Source organism: Capronia epimyces (genome assembly GCF_000585565.1).
Source record: "Capronia epimyces CBS 606.96 chromosome Unknown aczIQ-supercont1.6, whole genome shotgun sequence".
In the NCBI taxonomy this organism is placed as follows: Eukaryota; Fungi; Ascomycota; class Eurotiomycetes; order Chaetothyriales; family Herpotrichiellaceae; genus Capronia; species Capronia epimyces.
Window position 1 is genome coordinate 2,418,142 of NW_006912909.1, and position 20,369 is coordinate 2,438,510.

General features: G+C 52.2%; 9 protein-coding genes across 9 annotated transcripts; 2 read left to right on the forward strand and 7 right to left on the reverse strand.

The window, feature by feature from the left end:
- Positions 1-517: 517 nt before the first annotated feature.
- On the reverse strand, positions 518-1,894 carry A1O3_07760 (uncharacterized protein; the record flags this gene model as incomplete). The annotated part of the gene is made up of 1 exon (XM_007737866.1): positions 518-1,894. The coding sequence occupies one exon, from the start codon at positions 1,892-1,894 to the stop codon at positions 518-520; it is 1,377 nt and encodes a 458-aa protein (XP_007736056.1).
- Positions 1,895-2,716: 822 nt separating this feature from the next.
- On the forward strand, positions 2,717-3,867 carry A1O3_07761 (uncharacterized protein; the record flags this gene model as incomplete). The annotated part of the gene is made up of 3 exons (XM_007737867.1): positions 2,717-2,776; positions 2,850-3,033; positions 3,110-3,867. The coding sequence occupies 3 exons, from the start codon at positions 2,717-2,719 to the stop codon at positions 3,865-3,867; spliced, it is 1,002 nt and encodes a 333-aa protein (XP_007736057.1).
- Positions 3,868-4,405: 538 nt separating this feature from the next.
- On the reverse strand, positions 4,406-6,178 carry A1O3_07762 (uncharacterized protein; the record flags this gene model as incomplete). Its single annotated transcript, XM_007737868.1, has 1 exon — positions 4,406-6,178. The coding sequence occupies one exon, from the start codon at positions 6,176-6,178 to the stop codon at positions 4,406-4,408; it is 1,773 nt and encodes a 590-aa protein (XP_007736058.1).
- A 400-nt stretch (positions 6,179-6,578) lies between these two features.
- A1O3_07763 (uncharacterized protein) lies at positions 6,579-7,303 on the reverse strand (the record flags this gene model as incomplete). Its single annotated transcript, XM_007737869.1, has 2 exons — positions 6,579-7,197; positions 7,251-7,303. The coding sequence occupies 2 exons, from the start codon at positions 7,301-7,303 to the stop codon at positions 6,579-6,581; spliced, it is 672 nt and encodes a 223-aa protein (XP_007736059.1).
- A 1,077-nt stretch (positions 7,304-8,380) lies between these two features.
- On the reverse strand, positions 8,381-10,078 carry A1O3_07764 (uncharacterized protein; the record flags this gene model as incomplete). The annotated part of the gene is made up of 1 exon (XM_007737870.1): positions 8,381-10,078. One exon carries the CDS (start codon positions 10,076-10,078, stop codon positions 8,381-8,383), a length of 1,698 nt encoding a protein of 565 aa, XP_007736060.1.
- A 1,271-nt stretch (positions 10,079-11,349) lies between these two features.
- Positions 11,350-13,113, forward strand: A1O3_07765 (uncharacterized protein; the record flags this gene model as incomplete). Its single annotated transcript, XM_007737871.1, has 4 exons — positions 11,350-11,492; positions 11,550-12,088; positions 12,133-12,316; positions 12,507-13,113. 4 exons carry the CDS (start codon positions 11,350-11,352, stop codon positions 13,111-13,113), a joined length of 1,473 nt encoding a protein of 490 aa, XP_007736061.1.
- Positions 13,114-14,150: 1,037 nt separating this feature from the next.
- Positions 14,151-14,763, reverse strand: A1O3_07766 (ER-derived vesicles protein ERV14; the record flags this gene model as incomplete). The annotated part of the gene is made up of 4 exons (XM_007737872.1): positions 14,151-14,243; positions 14,317-14,383; positions 14,442-14,597; positions 14,663-14,763. The coding sequence occupies 4 exons, from the start codon at positions 14,761-14,763 to the stop codon at positions 14,151-14,153; spliced, it is 417 nt and encodes a 138-aa protein (XP_007736062.1).
- An 836-nt stretch (positions 14,764-15,599) lies between these two features.
- On the reverse strand, positions 15,600-16,689 carry A1O3_07767 (uncharacterized protein; the record flags this gene model as incomplete). The annotated part of the gene is made up of 2 exons (XM_007737873.1): positions 15,600-16,120; positions 16,221-16,689. The coding sequence occupies 2 exons, from the start codon at positions 16,687-16,689 to the stop codon at positions 15,600-15,602; spliced, it is 990 nt and encodes a 329-aa protein (XP_007736063.1).
- A 2,294-nt stretch (positions 16,690-18,983) lies between these two features.
- On the reverse strand, positions 18,984-20,363 carry A1O3_07769 (uncharacterized protein; the record flags this gene model as incomplete). The annotated part of the gene is made up of 1 exon (XM_007737874.1): positions 18,984-20,363. The coding sequence occupies one exon, from the start codon at positions 20,361-20,363 to the stop codon at positions 18,984-18,986; it is 1,380 nt and encodes a 459-aa protein (XP_007736064.1).
- Between the last annotated feature and the right edge of the window lie 6 nt (positions 20,364-20,369).

Sequence of the window (20,369 nt, forward strand, 5' to 3'; positions counted from 1 at the left end):
GGTACCTGTGGATTGGTGCGCAGCGGTGTGGTAGCAGTGCTATGTACGGAGTGCAATTCCTACAACGTTCAAGGCGTCGTGTCGAAGTTGACCTTGGATGCAATGCGGAGAAACGGCCGGCAAGGCTGGGGGAATCTTCAAGATTACGGAAGAAAGTATATATCTCGCCGCCTTAACACCTTGTCCGGTCGCTTAGCATCGAAGCCTATAGAAAAAAGAAATTACGCCGCTTTCATTTCGACCCCTTCTCCTCAAACCAGGTATGCAACCTTCACCAGAGGCTGTCTCTGTATTGTGGCTTGGGAACCAGGGACTTGGGTAACCATCATCCTTCAGTAACCCCAGAAATGTACCCAAAATCAGAGGAGTGGCAGATGATATTTACTAAGGGTCAACTCCCATGCCATCTTAGCGCATTCACTCATATGGCAGCCACCAAACAAGGCTGGCCGGCACATCCACCTGAATTAACAGTCCGCAGTCTACTCCGTATAGGGGCATCACATGAGTCGTCAAATCATATCCGTTTTCTCACTCCATATCCGTCGGGTATCCTCGGCACAGCCGGAGTACCTTGTTCTTCCACGGGATCGGGGAAACCAGCCTCGTGCAGCATCTCTGTAAATGTTGTGGTTGGTCTGCTGACGACTCCCTGGCCTTCTGGCCGCATGCGCTTCACCGGAGTGAAATCGTCGCCGCCGTAGCGTGCAGGACTAAGGATCTCATGATCATTGTGACCCGAAAGTTCCGAGACACCAGATATTGTACTCACGCCCCTCTCATTCGAACGGTTGCCATTCATCATGGTGTTATTGTTTGGAGGGGTCTTGAACGGACTGCCCATGTTGTTCATCGGTGGATACCTCTGAGCAGCCATACCTCGTAAGGGGGCGATGGCGGCAGGCACAGGTGGTTGGACCGTACCAGTAGGAGGTGAGTACACCCGTATGCTCTCTAGACTGGATTCGTGGCCAAGTCTTCGCTCGGGTGTTACAGGAAGCCCTGCTGGGACGGTAGGGACATTATTGGGAACTGGCGGCGTTGGCATCTTCCAATGGTTTTCGGTGTATCTGGGGCTAATCTGGCTTCTGGTGGAAAACATGGATTTGGCCCGTCCAGTGGTTCGGCGCAGGAAATCCGTTCGCATACCTCCCCCAGAGCCTAGTGGGATTGGGTCGGAGATGGTGGGTTTGTAGATCGAGGAACCGGAGGAATTTCGCTGGCTCGGCTTGCGGTGTCGCCCGCTGCAGATGACCCAGGCCAGCATGAGGAACGCGCCAACGAACATGCCGGGAAAGAAACCCGCAAGGAAAACTCCAATTGGAAACTTATTGCACGTTGGCTCAATCCGGGCAGCTGAAGAGCTCACGCCTGTAGCACTGGCTGCTGGGGCAATTGTTGCACTGCTCGAAGGAGTGGTTGTGGTCGCGGAGGCTGCCGACGAGCTGCTAGTGGGTGAGCTGCCTGAGGACGAGGCATCCGTTTCCCCAGTCTTGCTGGTGTCAGCTATGATATTGCAAACAGGAGGACCTGATTGTGTCTCGATACAGGCATATCCAAACGGGCAGCACTTGGCTCCGCAAGCCGGCAATTTATCGCCCAGCCGCGTTGTGAAAATGTTTGAGTTTGCATTTGCCGTCAAGTTCTGTGCCTGAATGTCGCAAGATATAGGCTGGATGTTGGAGCATATATTCCCCTCTGGACAGCACAGTGCTGACGAAGATTTGTCCAGGGAAACACAATTGGTGCCGGAAGGACATTTGAAGTTGCTGGGCAGTTGAGGATCCACCGATGAACACGAAGTTGAGTCATCTTGTCTCCGAAGAAGTAGCGAGGAGCTTGGGGAGGATCTGGAGGTGGTTTGGGAGGCAGAGCTGGAGGACAGGATGGCCATTCCGACTAACAAAAGGCGCACGACACAAACGCGCGAAGGGAAATGCATGGCAGAGATATTGTGTGCTGAAGTAGGTCTGGTATAATAGAATGTGGTTCATGCAAGAGGCAGATATGACAAGAGATGACTGAATGATCAAGTATAAAGACTGGTCACCAGCACTGTCACCAGGCGTATCCGAAAATAAGAGCTCGAGCGAGGAAGGAAACAAAAAGGCTTTGAGAACTATGACAAAGGACAGAAGAAGGCTTCACTCACAAAGAGGGAAACGGGCCATCCGCGTGGCCCATTATAGAGCCTCTCGCGTGAGCCTCTCGCGTGAGCCAGTCTCGCCTGGAAGATGACTGGTGTTCCATTATTGAATATAGACTTCTAGCCTTGGGAAGCTATCAGTCTATGATTATTCCATGGGCAGATGGAGGTCGAAGAAGATCTGCGGATAGCCAGTGGCTTGCCGCTTGTGAACACGACCCGGAACCTTGTGATCTGAAGCACGCGCGTTAGTGCATCGCAAACACTGGGGCAGGGTGAAACGAGTGGCTTCTAGAGATCTGAAAGGATCTCAAACGCTCTCTGAATATGGAAGGATGGAGGTGGCGTGGCTCGTTTCAGACACAAGGCTCAGCAGAGTGACGCTCCAATCTAATTGGCTGGGTGCAGGCAGCATCACACTATACCCCTTTCGGAACCGCAGCCATTCGAGAAATTTACAGAGTACGGAGGATTCTGTACAGAGTAGACATTGAGACCAACCCACTCACTCACTCAGTCTCAATCTCTAGCTGCTCAGGTGATGCGGCTGAGTTGATCCATCCTCCGTTCATGATCAGCCGACCCCAGACGAGGCCGCAGACTCTGCTGCGAGCTGTCGTCAAACAAGCTGTGCGTATCTCAATAGCCCAGTAGCCCGTTGGATCTGCACACAGAAGAAGCTGACCTTTCGCTTTCCACCAAGCAGTCTTCGCTTCCTCGAACTCAGCGTCGGAACAAGCACACCGTGCCACAGTGGGCAGACTCCAAGAAACAAGAGCGGTTCACCAAATATGGCGTTCCAGGCTTCCTTTCCCCAAACACATACAACGAGACCTACGTGAAATACACCCAACATCTCTGCGATCGATTAAATGAGTGGACTCAAGGTACATCTGCACCTCTGTTATTATAAAAGACAGGACACCACTCCAAAAATGGCATATCTCTAACACTTTCCGTCAGGCACGCCCGACGAGTCCACGTCTGCTTTCGACCTCCATGCCATCAACGCACACAAGCCCGAGCGAGCCGCGCTCTACAACCATGCGGCCATGGCCAACCACACCCACTTCTTCTGGGAGTCCTTGACTGATGCCGAGGACTCGGTAGAGCGCCGTCCTGGTCTGAACACGATGCGATCGATAGAGATGGATTATGAATCGGTCGACCACCTGCGCTCCGAGTTTCTCGAGATTGCAGACTCCATGTTTGGCAATGGCTTCGTGTGGTTGATGAAGCCACCTACGTCAGGCGGTCTTACCATCCTGGCCACATACAACGCTGGCAGCCCATATTCTGAAGCCGCCCCCAGAAGAGACAACCGCGACATGGCCACCTACGATGGCCGCCAACTTGCCGCGCAGCTTTCCGGCCGCGGCGGACTCGGGGCGGGCAGTCTGGAAGAGCGGACGTTGGGCCGCGGAGGCGGACTGGGCGTGGCTGGCGCGTTCGGTGACTTCAGCTCCGCGCGGGCAAACCTGTACGCCGGTGCCCTCAATGCCCAGCCCATTCTGTGCGCCAACGTGTGGCAGCACCAATACATTCCCGACTGGGGCGTGCTCGGCAAGCGGGCGTACCTGACCGCCTGGTGGGATCACATTGACTGGCAAATGGTTGAGCGACGGCATTCCATGTACGAGACCGAGGGCGAGAGGTTCACGCCGAACAGAAACTCCCGACCATACGCGAATGTCATGGATGCAGTCACCAGAGCTATGTAAGCGGGTCGATGCTAGATGGGACAACCGCAAAGATGGGGACCGAATATTTTGGATTGTATTAATACATTTGACCCAAAAGATATCCATGTAGACGCACGAAAAATCATCTTCTCTGTGGCTCCTCTTCTTTCTTCAAAAGCCTCTATTCGCCTCGATTTCATCGTGGTCTGCTTTCCCCCTAAATCTCACGACACATTAAGAGCTCGGCCAGTGAGTGGCCTCGTCAATTCACAAACGAGTAGGCCTCAAGCGCTCCACCTGTCTCATCGTGGCGGCTTGCTACTCGGCCGTGCGGTTGCGACAGTGGTGCCAGCAAGACGATACCTCGTCGTCTGCTCCCGTCGGCCTCGACAACAGACGATAGTAACCGTAGGTGCGCACCGTCTCTATGGTAGTATCGTCCACAGCTGCATGATTCTGAGGTCTCCCGACGAGAACCTTGCTCCCAAGTGCCCGGAGCTGAGCTAGTATCTCTTCTTGGGCTGTTACATTGAATGTTGCCCAGACAAAATATAATCTGGTTATCGGCGAAGCTCCCTCAGTCCCAATATCGAATGACTCCATCCAGCCCACCAGTAGCCACCTTGCTACTTTCCTGCTGATGCCAGGCGATACAAGTGACTGCGCCTTTGCTCTCCCCGCCCGCCTGGATTTTGTGCCACATCTTCCCGGTCTTCCAGTCCCAGAAGCACACAAATCCGCCTGTATCACCGCTCGCGAGGATTCCGCCATCAGGGCTAATCGCAACGTCAATCGCATAGCCACTGGTGTTGTGGCCGCGGAAGCCCTTCTTGCGGTTCTGCCGGAACTTGTCTCCAGCTGCATATACAACGATTTGGTTGTCTGCACTCTGGAAGGCAACGTATTTGCCCGATGGATGAGGACCAGAACGGACCAGTGCATACATTGACGGATCGGCAATGAATTTGATGGGCACGGGGATACCGTACTCCCAAGCTCGCAAACTCTTATCATCGGAAGTAGATATGAACCTTCGCCCTTCTTCAACGAAGGTTAGCGTGTTGATTGGTCCAAGGTGGTGGTCGTATTCTTGCGTTAGCTCGCCAGACCGTGTATCGAACTGTACAATCTTTTTATCGCTCATACCAGCGATGAATTCATTTCCCTCTGGATGGAACCTTAGTGTATGTGGCGTTTTCCCTGTACTGAAGCGGGCTATGACCTTTCCTGTCTCCGTATCCCAGAGCTTCATCTGACGATCATAGGAGGCCGACAAAAATGACCGACCAGTAGGGTGGAAATCTGTATCTGTGATGGCTTTGCTGTGGCCTGAAAATGTACGCAGCAGCGTCCGGTCATGATGGGCATCCCAAAGGGCAAGTTTGGCGTCGGCAGAGGATGAAAGGAGCAGGTGTGACGAATGGGGAATAAAACGCAAAGATGTGATCGGTTTGGTGTGATATTTGTAAACGTGTATGAGCTTTTTCGGCACGTAGCTTGGGGTCGAACCGGCCTCTTTTCGCAAGTCGATGTCCAGGTCTTGCGGCACATGCATGTAGGTGCGACCTTGATAGTCGAACTCAGACTCGCCGTGAAATTGGGTAGTCTCAGCAGTACTCGAGTCGCCCGAATATGCGGTAGCCTCTTGTGGAGGCGCAGGCAGCGGAGTCGGGACAATGCCCTCTTCCACCCATTCTTCATCAGAGGCCAGCTCTTGATCGGCGGCAGCTTCGGCCTGCTCGTAGGCGATATCGTCACTTTGGTATTTTGCCCAAGGACCCAAGTATGCGCCCTCGCCATCGACAATACTACTGTCGCCTTTCTTTTGCCTTTTCGCACGGATTGCGGCGCTGTCTTGTTTGGAAGGGCGCAACTGTACCACGTCTTTCCCTCCGTATTTTGCAACGGCAGACTGGTCGCCTACAAAGGCGCCGTTCAGACTCGGATCCCGGGTATATCCTAGACTTTGAAAGGTCCTATGTTGAGTTTTGAACGTCGCCTCAGATATGGCTGTTTCCTCTGCATTTCCCGTGAGGACATTCTTGCGCTTCAACGCATTTCCAGACGCAGATCTGAATGGATTGGCTGGGCCTTGTGAAGGACGGGCGAGGTTGTCGTAAGTGACATTGTAGGTGAGTGTGGTGCTAGAGGGGTTTGCCAGCATTATTTGCATCTGAGTGTGTTCCTGGAAATTGTTAGGCTCACAAGCAAGACGTCTTGAAAGTGTAGACCAAACCTCTGTAGAGACTTCTGGCGCCGCATTCAGCGGCTTTGCCAGTGCGGGTGTAGGTTGCCCAGAAGGAGTCTCATCATCACTAGATTCGTAGCCCGCATCCAAAAGACCAGTCATGGCGACTAAGGAGATCCGGCCAGACAAAATGCAGACCTGAGGAACAAGAAAGCCAGGACAAGTACCAGCGTACTTCATGCGATCGCAGTCCCCGATGATGGCGGAAAAACTGCCCGCGACTCAACCCCGTTTCGGCAAGAAGGTCACGCCGCCCTTGTGCTCACTCTATGTACGGATACTCCGTACTAGTACTAGCGTGAGGAAGAAGACCAAAGCACCCTAATACCCCCGTAGCCACCTTAACCCCTAGCCTAAGGTACATTGGTTACCCCTTCAAAGCCCTCAAAGCCTAAGCCTTCCTCCTCCGTCTGTACTCCGTGTACCTATTCCCGCAGACGGCTAGGGCTCCTTGTTGGTTGATGACCCTGCGTTGGAAGTTGTTCGAAGGGTGGGTGACCGCTTAACATCGTCCGAATTGATCACACCAGCACTGTGTGTGGTCGGGACACCAGATGGGACCCTTCCCAAAGATCATATGCCACGTATACTCCATCACACGTCCTGAAACATCATCGGGAAGCTCGGTGTCAATAAGCCACTTTTGATATCGCACATAGTCTGTCCTCGGTCTCGCTTGCACTTGGTCTTTGGAGACGGCAAATTGTGAACAGCATGCCGCTCCGATGGTATGGGGAACGGTCGAATGGTTACCTCCAAAAAGATAAGTGTACGCATCAGCGAAGGCGAGTTCATATGCTCGTGCTGGATCATTCCGAAATGGTCGGACCTCGTCAGGGCATCCTGGAATGTGAAGACATCGCATGTTAGCATAGCCGTGCTCTCGCACATAGTCCAAACGAAGACTTCGAACAGAGTCGACGTTGCTATAGTCGGGAGAGTCTGTATGCCATGCTTGCGGCCAGCCCATAAGGTGAGGGTGCAAAAACACCATGATTTCTGGCAAATTGTGGTAATGATCGACGATGAATGTCAAGTATGCCATCGCTTCACGACCTTTGTTGAGCGGTGGATGGAGAACCCAGTTCGAATCATCCATATGATAGATGGCATGTTGCCAACTGGGCCCATCTGTCAGCTGGAAGAGCATCGTGGAAATCACTCACCCTCTCACTCCTGAAGTTCCTCACTGACCCAATCGACGTTCTCGCCTTTGGTTTCTGCCATCACGATGACTTTCTCCCCAGCCTGAGGGCCTCTGAAGATGTATTGACTCCCATGTCGAACTCGAACTCGGGATCGCGCCAGCGCCAGCCAGACAAGACAAAACACAAGCACGCACGCCGGGCCGATACCAAGAACCTTACGCCTCATGACCGGCCAAACGAAATGAGGCACTGGTATCTGAACTGGTTATGGTGGTTTATGACATGGTGGTTTGTGATTGAAGCCGGCCTTCACTGCAGAAAAAGGTGCGCGGGGAGGCAGGCGCAGGCTGCATGCAAGCTTGCCCGCCCACGTATTAGTTGCAACCTTTATGCAATCAAATACTACGGGTGCGTGCATGGTTGCTCATATTTATGGAGGATGGTTGGGCTTTCTGTTTAGAGGCGGTCGGATATTCAGAGGATTGTGCGTACTATATGAGTTGGCGACTTCGACTCTGTGGCGTCTCTTCGTGGATCAATTCCTCATGTCCGAGTCGCCGTAAGGGGTGTCAAGCAGAGGTCATGGTATTCGTATTTATTCAGTATAAGTAGGTTTCTACGTTCTACAACGAGGTGCGGCAGTAAGTATACACCCGTCTTCAGGGAAGGGCCACCAGAGGCACCAGGCTTGTGGTGAGAGAGGGCTGGGCAGATGGCTAAATCGCTCGATTGGCTCAGACAAGGCACAACGAATCTTTTATGTCTATGTACCCGTTGGTCTTTCCATAGGCTCCATAGTCTCCTTCGTAGTCAACTTCGTCTATAAGCGAGGTTTTACCATCGTACTGATAGCTTTCGTTCTGAATACTACCCTTTTTCTGGCATACGGAACGATACTATCCCTTCCGCTGATCCAGCAAACCCCAATCGAACTCGTGACCTTGTGGAATGATCCGTGATAATGTGCAAATCTTAGGAGCTGTTGAAGGTTGGTGGCGGGGTACTGGATCGGGAATATGTAGCCCGCCATCTGGATTGTCACCTTCCCCTCTCGTCGCGGGCCAAGGCGGATGCAAGGTTCACTCCGAAATGCCCCTGGCCTGAGTCATTTTGAAGGAGGCGTGGACTATTCAGACGGTCGAGTCAACCCGTGTTTTCATCTCGGGATCCGGAAAGGATGTGCCTCCGTGTTCAGTACCCATTCGTCTAGGTCGATGAGGTCGGGAGGTGAGAAAATCAGATAGAAGTACTTGAGTGTCTCGGCAAGCCAGAAGCTCTCCATCGAATCAGTTTGGCGTGGTGCATTCGAATTGACGTCGTCTATAGCAGCATTGCAGTACGCCGTCGAGGTGGCCTTCTGAATTGACTCAAACATGTCCCAGGCGGCATCTCGAAGCCCTTCGTGTCCGGTCATTCGATACAACAAGAATACACTTTCGATGGCTTCGGGTCGGAGGCTATAAGAGGGTACCCGGGCATTGGTGAAACCTTGAGGTAGACGGGCAGATCCATGTTCGTCTGCTGCAAGTTCGCGACGCCACCTTTTTTCGTCCCATGAACAGCCATCAAGCGTGTCACAAATGGCCATGTTGAAGTACTCCGGCATAATGCCGGTTCTGAAGGAGCGATATGCCCAGATGCAGCCATTGGTTAGCTTCATACCCAGGTCGACGTGCTCCTGGAGACCAAAGAGTTTGCCACCCAGTCCATACATACCGCCAATGAAGCAGGCCAGATGTTGGCCTTCGGGGTTCAGATGAACTTTGTGGTTGTCGACCGAGGCCGAACCAGAGAATAAAATGTCGTTGTTGTCGGGGATCATGGGGCGGAAAAGGAGATTGTCCTTGATTGTGCTGGCCGCATCTTTGTACATCTTCTCATATACCGGTCCTAGTCCACCAAGTAGAGCATACATCTTGGGTAAGTATTCGTAAATCGAATCAGCAAGGGCGCCCAAAGTGAATGAGTTATCGTCTGTCAGATCTTTATTTCTCAAATCCCAAAATGCAGGCCACATGCCGGGCAATTTGGTCTTGTTTTGAGCCCGGTCCATCAAATTTGTCACTCTCGAGATGGCATTGTAGTACTTTGGATTGTGTGTGAGTTGTGACAATCGCGTAAACTCCATAGAGAGTGTGGCCGAGGACGCAGATGGCTCATGGTCTCCGGCAACAAGACCTCCTGTCTTAGCCTTCTCGAAGTTAAGCCAAAATGGCGGCAACCCGCTGGGCGTATCAAACGCCATATATAGCATATCGCCAAGTTCGGCAGCTTTTTGCAACAAGGTTGGATGTCCGCTTAAATCATAGGCGGAGAGTAAGCCTCCCAGATGTCTGATGGTGGTCTCAAAGACATTGCAGGCAGTCTCCGGTGTCGTGTTCCAATCAATGACCGCCACCGCTCTAACAGCCTCATGGAATTCTTCTTCTAAGCCCATGATCCAGAGAGTATCAAGCGAGTCGACTAGAGTGGCAGCCCACCCTGCATAGTTGTTCCGGCTGGTAGCACTAACAGGCAGTAACTCATCTTGCATCCACGCATATTTTTTATAACTCTCCCAACACCTTGTAAAGGCCCTGCGTACGGTATCTCGCCGTTTTTGTTGTATGGATGCCGCGGCTCTTGACTCGTGGCCAAACTTGTGTTGAATCCGGGGCAACCGTCGAGGTTGGCCAGAAGGGAGGCTTGTTGTCGAGGGGAACGGGTGGTGGACTTTCAATGTCGACCAGTCAAAGCTGCTTTTAGTCACGGGGATCGAAGGAGTGCGGTCGTGTTGAAAATACCAAAGGGAGAGGATAATGAAGGGGATACAGGCACCAGCGATCCAGCGCGAGAAACCTTTGTTCCAACGCATTTTAACTCGACGGAGACGGAGAGCTCGTTTTAAGCGATAACAGACGAGCATGAAGGAAGGAACGAAGTATTTTGGGCATTATGAAATGGCCAACGACCAGCGTGTGCCATTGCAGCAGGAGAATCCGAGCAGTCAAGGGCGGATTTCAACCAGTTTCAGAGTTGGACCTGATGATCGTCAACAGATGGGGTCACGTAGGGGTTAAGACGCCACAGTTAAGTTTGTGGGAGGCGTGCCGGCACGCGCCTAAGCCCCTAAGCCGACTCTAGACAGTATCCATGCCTAAAGTGGACGTTACTGGGGGCGGAGGCGCTGGGGCCGAACTTGAAGGGAGCCCAAAAGGCTTAGGCTTAGAGGCCCTAATTAATCAGGCTGTGCTACACCTAAGTCTTGGATTTATGCACATACACTTGGTACCATGACTCTGGCGTCAATTCTAGACCCCTTGTAGGTGCCTAGTAGTCCTGTAAGTGCCCTACCAAGACTTGGCTGAATGCCCCTTCTTCTACGGAGTACGGAGTACTGTACATACCCCTAGGTACCTAACATACTACCTAGGTTAGTAGGTACCTTCCCCTGCATGGGCCACCTACAATACTTGTTGCCTAAAATATCTTTAACTCCATTCGGATCCTCCGTGTTCAGCCTATTTACTTACCCACCGTTCTCCACCTAACATCATTACCCAGCTATCTCGAGAAACAATATTTCGACTTTGATAGCAGTCATCCAGATGGCTGAGCCCAGCTACTCTTCAAGAGTGAGTCAATGTAATATTGTCGATGTGGAAAGGGGAGCCGAATCGCATGGGTCAGACAGTGAACCGAATGGTTTCAAGACTATCACCAGCACACCTTAGCAACTGGCCAAGAGCAGCCACCACAGCACCCTTGGCTCCTTGACTCCTCTGAGGCGTCGACCATCTGGCTTTCGGGAGGTTGTTGTATCTGTGCAAGCGCCATGTGGCGGAAGAGGCAATACTACACGACATGGCCCGGCGTGTTTCGTTCCGGTCTCGAAAGGCTCTACAATTTCAAAATGGACTTGAGCATTACACATGGACCCTCATCGCCAGCAGCTCCATTCTTGGCTTGTCAAACAGCAGTCTATGTCGACACCTTCCTGGATAAATGGTGTCACAGGAGACGCCCGGAGGAACATACCTCTGGAGGGCTACTCTCGTGTCTCTTGTCCCTCTTATGCCGCTGGTATGCAACTAACCTTTCATCTGCGGAGTCTTTGCCTTTCTTGTATCCGAGCTTGCTATAGCTATGGCGAGCTCGTGCGAGCTCGAGCCTCTCGTATCGCCGATCAAAGATGTCCAAGTCAACAAACCTGTGCTCGACTCTTTCATGAAAGGAATTCCTGCCAAAATCGGAACACCAGAGCAAGACATCGTGTTGATGCCGTGGGCGTCAGTCTGACCTCTTTCCTCTTCTTTCTGGACAGGTCTTTACTAAAACTTGACCAGAGAGCTTAATAATATATGGATCTACGACCAGCAGGCGTTCTGCGACCCTACGAGCATCTTCTCCGAGGAAATATGCTTTGTCAGGCGCGGCAGCTATTACCTCGAGGACGATTCCTCCTCATTCAAACAGGCTCTTGACATCATCGACGCTGGAGGGGCGTCCACAGAGACCACAGTGACTGGTTCAGAGTTAGGCATTAAGAACCTCGTCAGCACTGGCCTCGGCGGAACGGACACACTGAAGATTGGTTCCACTGAGGCGCTCGATACCTTTCCGGTGGCAATCCCGCGGCAAGACTGGGACGGGGGCTACACCACTCTACACGCCCTTGGCTTTGGATCGAATTCAACATACCTCAATGCCTTGCTGGAGGCGAAGCAAATTGGCGCAAGAGTATGGTCGATATTCTGGGGCCGGATGTGGCTGGCCAACCCTCCGATGGATGGCTCCCTCGTGCTTGGAGGATATGACCGTACCAAAGTGATTGGGCAAGACCTCACCCAGAATCTCGACTTTGGATCTACCGGATGCTGGACGGGTATGCGACTTAACATACGCGACGTCCGAGTGAATTTCGAACAGGGACTGAGCAAACCCTATTCCCCGCGAACACCGTGCTGCCGGTCTGCCTTGTCCCCCAACGGCAACTCCTGCTCGAAGCCCCGGGCAGCATCTACTCGAAGTTCGAGAACGTGACCTTGACCAAGAACATCGGCCTTTCCTTCTGCCTTCACTGGGGAGCACATCTCTTCGACACCGGCACACAGTAAGTTCCAGTCCCTCTGTATGTGCACTCTGCCCTCTACCATCGTATCAGCACGCCACCCAACTAAGTCTTAATTTCTAATTACGATCGGATTTGACGGCGACATAACATTCGAGCCGGACTCGGGTCTGACCATCCGCGTCCCCAACGACCAATACGGCGTTCCCTTCGTGGCCATCGACCGCAACAGCTCGCGCATCTTCAATGAAAGCCAGCGTGAAGTTCTGATCTCATCTCTCGGTGACCAACCAGCAACCTTGGGCCGCTACTTCCTGACCGCCGCCTACCTAATGGTCGACCAAGACGCCGGTACCTTCACTCTATGGCAGGCGAACCCGTCCAACAACACAGACCTCGTCGCCATAACCAACGAGCAGTCGATGGCTCGCTGCCCAGGTGCTAACCCCTCACGACCAGCCAACTCATCAACCCCGATCGAAACAGCACCTTCAAACAGCACGTCAAGGTCAGAACCCATATCTACCGGCGCCATCGCAGGCATAGTCATAGGCGTAATAGCCATCCTTGCCCTCCTCGGTCTCGGCGGCCTTTTCTTTCTCCGCAGACGGACGCGCAGGTTTCAAGCTATTCCTCCCCCTCGCGACAGTACCGGCTCTATAGGGCCACAGGAACTCTACGGCAGCTCAGCCCGCAATATAGAATCCGTCGTCCCTTATACCGACAAGATTTTCAATGAAGCCCGCCAGACACGGCAGGAAATGGCAGGCTGGGCTGTTCCGAAAGTTGCATACGAGATGGATGCACGCGGATCGTCGCCACGGGTGTTGTACTCGTAGTAGAGCAGGACTTCAACATTTGGTGGGGTTGTACAGTTAGTTTGTAAAACAAGTTACAATTACCTTTTGGGGAGCGGCGGTGTTAAAGCGGCGGCTGAGCTGCACTCCTACAGAACCAAGACCGACATATATACTCTGTACCTTAGGTACATACTAGGTACTCCATATGGCATACAGAGTAATAGTAATGCTTAGGCAGTATACAAGCTCGCCGTCAAGTTCACCGCCGAATGCCTGCCTAGGGATCTAGAAAAAATCCTCACCGGCAGCTTTGTATGTGATACCTACGGAGACGGAGGACGGATACATAGGTGTACACTCCGTACCTAAGGTACCTTACCTAAGACAGCGCAACTTCCGGAAGTGAGTTTAACGCTACTATGTAAAGTCTGGCAGTGGAAACGAGACTACTAGTATGGCCGGAACAGCCGTCACTGACAGGCCTGAAGTACCTAGTATCAACGAAATCTATGTTCAAAAACGATCAAGATCACTAACGTTTAGCTCTTTGCGAGGCATGGCATGGCATCTGCTTCCCTTCTTATCATGCCTTGTCCAACGCATACCCGAGCCACCGCCCATTGTAGGCTGTAAAGTCTGATTTGCGGACTGCACCACATCATATCACTTGACGATCGAAACTTTCCGAGTGTTCGCTTAAGCCGGTGAGGGCTTTTACTGCTGCCTCCGCACGAGATATATGGCAGTGAGTAGTGAGCGGCATATTGTCTTCGAACATGCTCAGTGCATGACTGTGTCGCGTAGATCATGCAGAATCCCTGCTCGCCGGACCGACACTTCACCCATCAGACCCGCCCAAGGGCCGACTCATCTGGCTCGGTCCCTCGTCATGTGTCGATTGCGCTCCATTGTATCTCCAACACTAACTGTCGCAGCCACCATGGGCCATCTCCTCCTCCTACTGAAAACTCTCCGGTCCGTCATTCCAAGACCTGAAAGGGCAATTCCAAGCGCAATTGTCCCATAGATCATGCATAGCTGCCATACTTCATTGCATGTGATGCTTGGCCACGTAGTCAGTTAGACTCGTCTTTGATGAGTGCGACAATCATGCTGTAGAGGTAGAAGAAGAACATGACCAGGTGGAAGCCAAGTTTGATAAACGATTCCTGGATGTGGCCGGTTAGCTCCACGACTCGTCTTCGCCAGCGCGCCAAATTTCTTCAAGCCAGGGGAGTGTACCTTCTTGTGAACGTTTAATTTCCTGAAAATCTCAGTTGCATCGAGCAAATGTTGGTTGTCAATGATTCTGCGTTTTCCTTATCAGCCACGTCGCCCTTGAAGAAAAGATCTCGAAGGCCACCCACTTCTTCGCGTTGAAGGCCAGAAGAGGCAGATTGAACAGTATAGCCAGCCAATATCCATTGATCACGAATAAGAATGTCAGGAATGCATGGACAGCCGCTTCGGGGACGATGTAGGTGTTGAGACGGTTGCAAAGGTCAATCGGGTTGATGTAGTCGCTGAGGGAAAGGCACAGTCAGCGAACAGACCACAGTACACCATCATCAGGGACATCACAACGAACCATTCTAGATCGCTGTACATAATAGTGAAGAAGACCTGGAGGAAAAGATTGACGGCATTTATCAGAACAGCAAGTAGGTATAACCACGCCTCGCCCGACATCTTGAAAGGGTCTCTTGCCTACGCAGGCAAGAGTACAAGGTTCTGGGATGTTCAGAGGAGCTCCAAGTTCAAGTGTCGGAAGCTATCTGCGGACAGGCAGAAATGGACGATTCGTGGGAGGAGAGGAGGTTGGGGGGCGGCGGGAGACGACGGAGGTGAGTGAGCACCTGCGGGGGGGTTGCTTCAACGGCGCGAATCGAGGACAGAAAGGAGGAAGGCTCTGCGAGATGTTGTTCAGGCTGAGTATGAACAGTGAGGTGGCAGTATGGACGAAAGTGGGCAGTGTAGGTGACGAAACAGACCGTACAGCGAAGGAATTATGGATGAGATCAATCGTGGGGTCCGAATTTGTTGGCAGCGGGCAGCGGGCAGCGCAGGGACCTCCAACCTCCAACCACACTGGCCAGATTGCCATCGGCGCAATATACATACACTAACATGCAGATCCGAGGGATTTGTTCTGGAACCTCGTAGAGGCACGAGGGAGTACAGAATAGTGACAAACTTTTGTGTTTATTACCTAGGAGTTCTCTCTTTCCAGCTGCGTTCGTGCGCTCATTATCTTCGTATGCTCATCTGACACGTCTAGATTAGGCATGCACAGTCTGAATCACGCTATCAATACATGGCGACGCAGGATCCTGTAATCCTTGTGTCCGTCATGAAAAAATGCCCTAAATCGTTACTTCGTGGCAAGCATATCGACCTTGAAGCTTGCCTAGAATCAGACCGATGTAATGAATGTCGTCGCTGCTAGTTGGGCCGCTGTTGCCCATCCAAAGTCCTCAATCCAAATGAGGCGCAATCGACCTGTAGTATACAAACAAATGTAATGATTAATTCCTTCGGTCCTCCTCACGAGGCGCACGCAACCGCAGCCCATCGGGGAACCTCAACGGATTCGGGCATGAAGGTTCACAGCCCAGCGTTAAATGATACTGGCGGGATATCTCGATGGCCCAGAGTTGCTGCTGAAGCCCTGGGTTATGCCGAAACGTATCGAGCCCTCCACGCTGCTCGACCATGGTCCGTAAAGCGTCGGCATGGAGGCGGATCTCACTGGCTTGTCCGAAATCCGCCGTGTAGGCCAACAATAGAAGAACGGCCTGAATGTTGGAATCGCTGCTGGCATGGCCAGGCATTTGTAAACGATTCCACAACATATTGGTGCCCCGGCCTAGATGTGACTGTGCCCCGACTTGGTCCTGTACTGTCTCGGAGCTGGCCTGCAGCCTCCACCGCATGGCGTAGGCGTAGGCGAGAAGTAGATGCCGAGCCGCATCGTGCTCAAGTATATATGCGATGGCAGAATCGAAGATGTCTCTGTATGAAGAATGTTCGCAAAAGGTCGAGCGATCTGCAAACCCTGGGTTAGCTTCTTGAATTCAACTGACGACCGCAATTTTCATGCAGGGGATCGTACACTCTCAGCCTCCTTCTCCTCAAGATGAACTTACAGAATTGTAATATTGAATCATTGTCTGAAATTGCTGGTCCTCCTATCGACGTCGTACCGGTGTTGGACATTGTCTCCGACAAACTTGTAGATATCTCTGATTCCTGTTCGGTTTGATTGCTCGTCGTCCGACTTGCGGCTTCAGGTCCTTCCGGCCCAGATGGCGCCGGGGATCTGGAAACGGAACTCGCACTGCTGGCTGAGGAAGTCGCTGGGGTGGCTTCGGTGCTCTGTTGGTGACGTCTCCCCCATTCCAGATATCGAGTTTGACTGGAACGTCGTAGAAGTCGTGACCTGGCATCTCGCCGTTGAGCCGCCGAATGGTATGCCGTGTGTCTCTGAATGGCACTTCTCACATTGGGATCCTGGCTGTCGACAAATTCAATCAGATTAGGACGACGCGATCCAGAGCCGCGTCTCTGACCACTCTCTGAATTACTGTCCTGAGAGTTCTGTCCACTGGACGACATCTATAACTGATTGGTGTTGTAATTTGGTGTGTTCTTGAAATATTGAAGGAAGGAATGGGGAGAAAGGGAAGGAAGAATCTTTACAATGCAAAAAACTCCCTTACCTCAGACTCTTTGAGGCCACCGTTGACAGATTGGTGTAGGGGTGGTGGTCACGAGATATATCTCGAGAAAATCTGTAAAAACCGCGAAGCTCATTGAGGCAAGCAACCCTGCTTCAATGCTGGTGTCATAAAAAGTCGTAGGGTATGGGCAACCAAGAGGGTCCAGAGAAAGGGTTGGAATTCCGAGGCTTTGTATGAAAGGGGCAAAAAGCTTTCCACTCGATATTCCTTCTAGACGGTAGGGTTAAATATATTGTTCTGGTAAGGGAGGGACCGGAACACGGCTCGACCTCTGTGGGACTTGCTCCAGCACTGTGGGACAAGGCTGCGATGCGTCGGGACTCGGAAGTGATATTCGCCACAGTATCTGCAGATAAGTATTTCACCTTGCGACCGTGCGTTCTGGATCAGAAGGTATGGGGAAAAGCAACGTCGAATACAACCTGCGTGGGAGGGCATTGCCACGGATTTGGAGAGTACCTAGTCTTTATAGGGAATGGGTATTGTCGATACCGAAGGCGTCGTAGTTACTCTGGCAGCATCCAGAAGTACGACGGTTAGCGCCGCCTTGGATGGCCATGCACATGTGGCAACTGTAATGCAACCTCGTCGACGAGGAGAAAAGAGCCTTTGGAAAGCACCAGTGTTTTCGAGAAGGGCACATATCACGTGCCACTACCGTTTTTAGACAAGATGCGCCGGCAGATGGACCCAGCTTTGGGCCAAAAGGGGACTAGTGCCTCCAGTTTGTCCTTTAAGCCTCGTCCCGAAGATTCTCCTTGGCATTTGATTGGTTGGGAGTGGCCGCTGCGAGTTTCTCTGCCAGTAGTAGCATGGCGCTGTGCAATCCGAGAGAAACAGCGGCATATACGCCGTACGCTCCACGAACATCGCACAGACTCCCTTCGACGCACCACAGCTTTTCTATAGAAAATCAATTGCTTCTGTAAAAAACCATTAGAGAAATTAACGAAGCCAGGGCGAACAAGGATACGTCGAGGGAAGTGCGCTTATTTGACGGTTCCATGAGGGGAGGCGCCGGCAAATAAGCGAAGGTGCATGACCCGAGGCTTCAACCCCCTGGAGAGTTGTCACGATCCCTCGAGACGCGGAGATTTCATATTATTAGTCACCAAAGATTCATGCCAGAACGATCTACTCCGTACTATGAAATCCAGTTACAAATTTGTGCCCTAGGCTCAACTACGAGGATCTTGATCCGGACCCCAATCCATTTGTTACCGCCCCATCTGGGCAGCGTTCGGCGAAGGACGATGAGCCTTCCAGCAGCGTCCAACGAAGGAAAGGAATTCCAGAATACTGGTAAAACCAATCAAAGGTCCCGCAAATCTGCAAGGCCAGTGGCGGAGCGATCTTGGGAAATTCTCCATGGAACAGATCCTCAGGTGACATTTTGCAGTCTCTTCCCATCAGTGCTCCACATTCGGGCGGACTTCCAGGGGGGGTCAGGTGACAGGTCAGCTGGCACGAGGCTGAGCAGTCAGGGTCCCGACGGACGGTTCAAAAATCGGAAAGCGGATTGAACTTCCATATTTTCTAAGGTCTGGGTAGTCTGCAAGTGCATGTGTTATTACTTCATACCTGTGGTGCCTGTAATACAGAGTACTTATGACAAAAAACCCTCCCCCGCTGACTAATCGCGAATGGCAAAAGTGGCAAAAACAATCAACAGTCAGGATTCATGACTGGTCTCCCACGTCACTACTAGCTGGCCGGCATCGAGCTTAAGTACCACTGAGCGGACGGGAAGTGCTTCTTTCTCGATCCTATGGTCGATTGCGGCTAGAGTAGCTGGAATTCAAACCTATGAGCCTTTGAATATCCGATCCACATGGGAGCGCCGCGGGCAACGTGTTCTGGAATGTTGTATTACATCTGGGCCTGGACACAGGATTATGGTAACCAACCGGTTTGACCTACAAAGTGGGAGAAGAGCGATACGATTTAATTCGTGTGAAACCGGCCAAAGAATATGCCGAGTCAATCATGAAAGTGTCCGGTAAATGTAAACTAGAAAGGTTGATCCTATTGCGAAACCCGTTACAAGATAAGTTGCACAGTGCCGCAGCCCAAGCTATGGCTATAGTCTTATAGAGTCAGCTAAGCTCCATGTAGAGTAGTTCTATTAACACAACACAAAGCAAGTACCCCTAGCAACCCTTCAGAACGCTATCTCCTCTTTTTGCCCTTTCCTGCCACTGTTCTGGGCCCAGATCCTGCCTTCTGTGTAGATGTTGATGCAGATGCACTCCGTGTTTGTATTATGTAATCCCTGCGCGGCGTTTCGGCGGCGTTGACCCGGACCTCTTCATCGTAATCACTGTCGTCCTCATCGTCATGTTCCTCCGAGTCAGATGGGGCTAGGTACCTCATGACCTCTACCTGTTCGACAGGTAAGAAGAGCTCGTCTTGCGGACGACGATACTGCAGCGCCTGATTTGGCCGAATTGTTGGAGGGCCAGAGGCCACCCGTCGCTGGGGCGACGCAAATCTTGGATCGGAAGGATCGAAGCGTGGTGCTCTACCTGTGCCGGCTTGGTAAGGTAGCTGGTCCAGGGGTACATTAACTAGACTCGAGCTGGAGCGCGGCCGGGGCTCCCAGTCGTATTCGGATGGGTCAGGCCGAGAAGCACGGGAAGAGTTGGAACCAGGCCGCGCGCTGTAAACTGCGTCTGGATTGGAGGAATAGCGTTGAGCATAATATGGGTGTTGATTGAGAACCATTTGTGATGCCTGCTGCTGCTGTCGTAGGGATTGACTGGAGCTTTGACGAGAGCCCTGGCGGGAAGATTCACCTCGAGGTGAGCCGGTGACATAGTAAGCTTGTGGATATGGAGGTCGCCGACTGTAGTATTGGTCCGTTGGAGGTAATGCATAGGAAGCAATTGAATCATCGTGAATGAAGTTACTGGAGGCGGACCCTTTGCCACGACCCCGGTCGTCAATTGCTTTTCCCTTGGGGGAGTTGCTGGCAGACGTGTCTTTCGCGCCAGGCTTCTTGCGAACCTCGACTGGCTTGCGTTTGGCTGGGGATCCTTTCTTGCCTCTGGGAGCAGTTTTTGGCGGCACAGAAGGACGTGGAGGGTTCTGGGTCCGCTCTAATCGTTCCAAAGCATCAATCTCAGCTCGACTCAACTTGACGTTGGGCTTACCCAGAGCCCGTGCACGTGCAATCCGCTCAAGAGCTCTCTCAACCAGCATGTCCTCTTTCTCCCTGTACATTAGTTGCGTGTCTGGCCGTTGAATAAGGTCAGTGGGACCTCCATAATCGTCTTCGCCATCTGAGGGGGTAAAATCATCGTCATCTGTATCACCTGAACGCCTTCGGCGGACCACACCGCCACCCAAATCAATGCCGGTAAATCGAAGTTCATCAGAAACAAATCTTTGCTGACCGTAACCTTGATCCAGCTCAACACCTTGTGAAGCGTCATCTTCGGTGTCCAGCTCCTCCACACGATCATCATACTCCCACGACCGTTGGACCACCCCGGACCTGTTGTTCTTCCTCCCCGGTCGTCCCCCTGGTGGTCTTCCCCAAGGGGGCATATCGTA